The sequence below is a fragment of the Akebia trifoliata genome, chromosome 4 (genome assembly GCF_017979445.1).
Source record: "Akebia trifoliata isolate Shusen 1 chromosome 4, ASM1797944v1, whole genome shotgun sequence".
Classification (NCBI taxonomy): Eukaryota; Viridiplantae; Streptophyta; class Magnoliopsida; order Ranunculales; family Lardizabalaceae; genus Akebia; species Akebia trifoliata.
This window is the reverse complement of record NC_141378.1, coordinates 8,602,067-8,608,066: the sequence shown is the minus strand read 5'-3', so window position 1 is coordinate 8,608,066 and position 6,000 is coordinate 8,602,067. Positions and strand designations below refer to the sequence as shown.

At 35.0% G+C, this 6,000-nt stretch overlaps 1 protein-coding gene across 6 annotated transcripts; it reads left to right on the top strand.

The window, feature by feature from the left end:
• Positions 1-1,185: 1,185 nt before the first annotated feature.
• On the top strand, positions 1,186-3,998 carry LOC147403531 (Tetratricopeptide repeat (TPR)-like superfamily protein). 6 transcript variants are annotated; one of them, XM_086439130.1, is made up of 3 exons: positions 1,186-2,983; positions 3,079-3,136; positions 3,505-3,998. In XM_086439130.1, the coding sequence occupies exon 1, from the start codon at positions 1,349-1,351 to the stop codon at positions 2,843-2,845; it is 1,497 nt and encodes a 498-aa protein (XP_086295256.1). In that variant the 5' UTR covers positions 1,186-1,348; the 3' UTR covers positions 2,846-2,983; positions 3,079-3,136; positions 3,505-3,998. The 6 variants fall into 6 exon arrangements, with proteins under 6 accessions (XP_086295256.1, XP_086295255.1, XP_086295258.1 ...); XM_086439129.1 differs by having other exon boundaries at positions 3,483-3,998; XM_086439132.1 differs by having other exon boundaries at positions 3,076-3,136.
• The last annotated feature ends 2,002 nt before the right edge of the window (positions 3,999-6,000 follow it).

The following is a 6,000-nucleotide window of genomic DNA, read 5'->3' as shown; positions in this document are numbered from 1 at the left end:
ACAATAAAAATTAATGAGTGACGAGAGGAAAAAAAAATGATATTTTGAACATTAATTTAAGTGAAAAATTAATTAACCTGATGAGTTTTGTGATTTTTATGTACAATATTCTTGCATGATGGGCATATGGCATTTCCTATGCAATTTATCGAGTATAAATTGCACTCTCTATCATTATGGATTTCACAACGTTGAAAGTAAATATTTTCCAAAAGAGGAAGTAACCATGGGATCCGCACATGTTGATATCAAATTTGATGCAATCCTGGATAAGGGATAAAATTAAAACAATAACCAAGTTGAGATTAAATATATGCAAATGATGTAAATAAACTAATTAAAGCCAACTAATTCCCTTTCTAAGAAAACATGCAATTAATTATAAACATATAAAATTGGATTTTCTAGACCGAAGGAATACCTATCTATATGGACTGGATGTCACGTGACACCCAAAAACATGATCGGTTGCCAAATGGATGGAGTGATCAAGGCCTCCCCTCGTTGGCCATCCATGTGAATTTATCTAAGCTTACCTAGTATGTTGGGTATAACATTAGCATGAACTCGAGGGATTTGGGCAAGGTTTGTTATCTTTTCTTCATGTAAAATTTGAATTTTAAATTTGAGAGTTTAATAACCATTCATTTTCAAAACTTTAGATTAGGAGAAAAAAAAAATTCAAAGTCAATCTAGAGAATGAACTCCAGTGAGACGAGATGCCATTTAAATCAACACGACAACCCACATGATTTGAGCCATTAATAGTGCATTCGAGATGTGTGTACTAATAAAAAGGGACTCATATATAAACATATAATCCCAACTATTAAAACATGAAATCCTAGCAATCATATCTCAAGGATACATAAAACACAATCCCAACCTGGTAAACAAAACATCCAATGGTAAGTAATTTATATGTATCTTAATAATACACATCCCGATAAATATATTTAACCTATAAACTCACTTGTTATAATCTAATAAAGGCAAATTAGATTGCTAAATATTTTATTTTGGGTGGCATTCGGAGGTCTTAAAGAGAGTCAAGCATTGTGTCAAATATTTTTTAATATATAGGTTAGAGATTTTAGAATGAGCCGATTTTTTGTGAGAATGATATCTATGATGAGACAATCACCTCATAAAAAATCAGCCTATTCCAAAACTTCTAAACCCATCAAAACTGATTTACAAAAGTCGGACTGTTCACATTTCTTCAACCAGTAGACTAGGCTTAGAAGTTTTGGAATTATGGTTTTTGGCACAATGTTTGGCTCTCTTTGGGGCCTCCGAACGCTTCCCTTTAATTTCTTACTCCTACTCGCAGAAAGCTTTTTCTTCAATGGCAATTTCAAGAAGTAAACTCTTCGTCCTCTCAATTCCTTCTTGTCAACCAAGCTCTCATCTTCTCTCTTTTTCTTCCCAATCTCTTCCTTCATCACCACCGTATGATCAAAACCCTCAAAACGAAACCCCAATTTCATCCGTTGTTTCGATTCTTAGAGAACAACGTTCCAGGAGTCGATGGAACTTCATCAAAACCCTCAACCCCAAAGGTTTCTCTCCTAGGGAAGTTTCCCAAATTACCCTCCGTCTCAGAAACAATCCCCGTCTTGCCCTTCGTTTCTTCCTCTGGTCCGAGAAGAAATCTCTCTGCACACACGACCTCTTCTCTTACTCAACCATCATTCACATTCTCGCTAGGGCTCGCCTCAAAACCCTAGCTCAAACCCTAATTCAAACCGCAATTCGAGTCACCGAAATCAACAATATCGAAGAATCTGATCTTGATTTGTCGTCGAAACCGCCTAAAATCTTTGAAACCTTGACGAAGACCTACAGAACTTGCGATTCGGCTCCATTTGTCTTTGATTTGCTAATTATGGCTTGTTTGCAGGCGAAGAAGATCGATAGAACACTTGCTATTGTTCGAATGCTTTTATCAAGCGGGATTTATCCATTGGTGAGCACTTGCAATTTGTTGATTCGATTGGTCTCTCAATTAAGAGGTTCAAATACTGGTTTAGCAATTTATAGAGAGGTTTTTGGATTTGATGATGAATTAGGAAATAAAATTAGTGTTAGGGTTAGGTCTTCTCCTAATGTCCATACATTTAATATCCTAATGCTTTGTTTTTATCAAGATGGAATTTTGGAGAAAGTTGATGATATTTGGATTGAAATGGGGAAATTCAAATGTGAGCCTAATGTTTTTAGTTACAGTATTTTAATTGCGGCATATTGTGATGAAGGGAGAATGGTGGAAGCTATGAAGTTATGGGAAGAAATGAAAAATAAGCAAATTAAACCAGATGTTATGGTGTATAATACAATAATTAATGGATTCTGCGAGAACAAAGAAATGGGTAAGGCAGAAGAGCTGTTTAGAGAGATGGGTTTGAGTGAGATCGAGACTACTTGTCTTACTTATGAGCATCTGATCAAAGGGTACTGTAAAATTGGGGATGTTGATTCTGCAATTATTTTGTATAAGGATATGTATAGAAAAGATTTCAGACCAGAGGTTTCAACGGTCAATGTAGTTATTGGAAAATTGTGTGATAAAGGTAGAGTTTCGGAAGGTTTGGAGTTTCTGAAAGAGGTAATGAAAAGGAGAGATTTTTTCCCCAGTGGTACGAGTTATGAACTTTTGATAATTGGGTTATGTCGAGAGGGGAAAATGGAAGAGGCGTTGAAGCTTCAGGTCGAGATGGTTGGGAAAGGGTTTGAACCAAATCGGGAGATTTACAGTGCTTTCATTCAAGGTTACACTGAAGAGGGAGATGAGGAAAGAGCAAGAAAGTTGAAGATTGAAGTGCTTGAAATTTCTCATCCGTAAGAAGAGTATTAGATGACTTTTCCATCCTTTTGTTGCAAAACCTTATCACAGTTCTTGGACTTCAGCATTGTATACTCTTTTAGATAGAAAGAAGTCCTGAACTCAAAGGACTTGGGATTGAAGATAACTAACACTTGGGTATAGTTTCATCTAAAGCTTTTTTCCTTTCCTCTTATCTATTACTTCAACCAAAAGAATTTAATATTTTTCAATGTTCATTTTCTGTTTAGCAGGCGCGTTTAACGTTATTTCAACTTGTAGAAGAATTAAACTAAACACAGAGGACAAAGGGTATCTTTTCTTTCCTTTTAATTTTACACATTTAGACTGCTACTCTTTGTTTGGTATCGAAGAAGCTTATGCTTGTTATTTCTCCTTCTTGCATTTTCATTTTTTCTTGGTCCTATATTTTTGTTTATTTACTTAATGAGGACTTTCTGAAGCCACTGCATCATTGGGAAGAGGTTGATATGCATTTTGCATCTTAAGAAAATAAAATTACGCTCTGTTCTATTGTTTTACCAAAGTGTGTGATGTACTGCATTATAAAATGCCTACATGAATGTTCTTCTGTGCCATTAGTTTGCCATTACCTAGTGAGCGAGGTGTTTTTTGTCTCATTATGTGTTCTTGATAGCTTTTTGGTAATTGCAAGTAAGAATGGGCAGCAGTTAGCGAAAGAATTCTTACTATCGATCAGTTGAGGAAAAGGGGTTTTTTTAGCCCGAATTACTGTTACATGTGTGGGGGCAGAAGAGGAGTTGGCTAACCACTTTCTTGTGCATTGCATAGTAGCTAAGGAGGTGTGGGCTCATTTTTGGTTTTTGTTTGATGCGGATTGTTGTATGCCTAGCATGGTTTGAGGGGTTTTCTGAGAATGGCTTCAATTGGGGGTGAACTTCTAGCTTTCAAAAAAGTTGATTTGGAGTCTTACTCCTTCTGCAGTTTCTTGGTGTATTTGGAAGGAAAGAAATGCTAAAATCTTCGAAGGAAAGGGGTTTCCAAGTCGAGATATCTACATTTTGGTTTTTGGATTTTTTTTTTCTTTTGGTGTAAGATCTTCAAAAAATTCGAAGAGGTTTTCTTTGAGGATTTCCTAGTTTGGTGGGAAATAGTTTGTAGTCTTTGTGAGCCTTAGCTCCTTGTTTTCCCACTTTCTTCTTTTTGGGTTTTAGTCACCTTGACCTCCCCCTTTTTTTTTTTTTTTTTTACTTTCCATTATCAATAAAAAAAAAAAAATAACAATAAGAATGGGTTTGCAATTAGTATACCAATGTCATTTGATGATTTGCCAAAAGTCTTCGGTTGTTCTCCTTAATGTCTCTGTTGACAAATTATTTTTGATCCATTCAACTCATATACATTGTATTGTTTTTAAAAGTCATTTAAACCCTTCTCCAAAAATATAAACTTGTTCTTGAGGTATGAAGGTGTTTAGTTTGCCAAAAATCCTAAATTGTTCTAGAGTTCTTCAACAGGTAAACTGGTAAAAAAAAAAAAAAATTATATTGAAGAGATTGAAGATAACTGGGTTAGGAAAGAAAAATCAAGCATTTTTTTTACTGGAGTTTAAAATTTTAGGAATTTAGGCCATTTTTCATTACCCATTAGAGAAGAACGAGGTCAACAACGGGCATGTGGGTGACTTTAAATTGACATCGATTCACACTTTGCTGATGTGGATATGTGAATGGAACTTAGATGTTTTTTTTTTTTATTTTTACATTGAGATAAGATTGAGTAGCATTGTTGGTTCCACGCACACCTCCACATCAGCAAAGTGTGAATCAATTTCAGTGGTAAAGTCACTGTGCACTACTTGTATGTCGAATTGTGGGTATGTCTAATAATGGTAAAATAAAAATTAAATTTGTTCACACTTTCTAAATTTCCATCCTTAATTAACGAAACCAACTCATTTATATTGATCTCATTCCACGCTTGAAAAAACTAGTTCGGATTTGCTCTCTTACTTTCTAAAGCTATGAAAGTAAACGACCTTTCCCCATTCCGAGGAAACCATGGAAATTTACTTTCCTCGGGAAAAAAACAGAGAAACAATTAGGGATTCCCTAAATACTTTTTGTTTTAAAAAGCACAAAGATTTATTTCAAGAACAAACTTTAATAAGAGTATCATTTAGGGAATTCATTTTCAAGAGAAAATGAATTGCTTTGTTTGATTGCATCAAGAAAAATATCAAAAAGAGAGTTTATTTATTTATTTATTTTGGAGGTGAGTGTAATCGTGAGAGAATAGTATTGGAAGGTTGGAAAATCATTTTCTCATCAAATGGGGAAACATTGTTTTTCCAATATAAAAAATGACTTTGGCCATGAAATTGAATTTTCCTGATCAAATCATTTCTGAGCCCATTGTCCACGCACAAAAATTCGAACTTAAAACGAATATGATGCCTTTGAAATAAAATTGAAGGGGTCAGGATGATCGGTTGACTTGTGAAGAATGCCTCATGAAAAAAACACATGATCCCCAACCATTTAAACAATGGTTGAGATTATCCTCAGAATAAATATTTCCGAGATTTGTGTTATCAAGATATGCATAAATCTCAATTGGATTCCTAATATAATCGATTGAAATCGTGTGTTTTCTCATGAGTCGAAGGATTCCCAACCCAACTAAAAATACGCCCAATGAAAGAGAATGGTAATCACCTGATGCGTAGTCTGACCAACGGTGTGCACAAGGCAATATTTGGTGTGAAAAATATGAATGGTCAACTCCTCAGGTCCCCCCTTCCTTAATAATACGCGAAACAAATACCCTAAAATGTCAGCAACGTAGCATTTCCTCGAGATATTATTGTGAGTCTTAATGACCCCTTCTTTATTTTTTCTAGCTGTATAAGCTAGCAACTTGTTTCATTGACTTTAAGGTTTTAATGGATTGTGGTTCCACCTCAACTAATTTTACCTGACAAAGGCCAAAATGCTTTGTGGAAAAAATTTAAAATTTTAGCTCTTAATCCAACATCTAAGTTTGTCACATTAATACTTATTAAGTCTTAGTTTCCTTACCCAACCCAGTCCATTTGTGTCTCAGACTCTCATAATCACGCCTTTTGTGCAAGCCTTTGCCACGTGGCGAGCATTTGGGACTTTTAAGGACAACAAACCAAAATTAGCAGGACA

Bases quoted from the DNA above. Each gene is read 5' to 3' on its own strand.
- LOC147403531 (XM_086439130.1), top strand. From the start codon at position 1,349: ATGGCAATTTCAAGAAGTAAACTCTTCGTCCTCTCAATTCCTTCTTGT.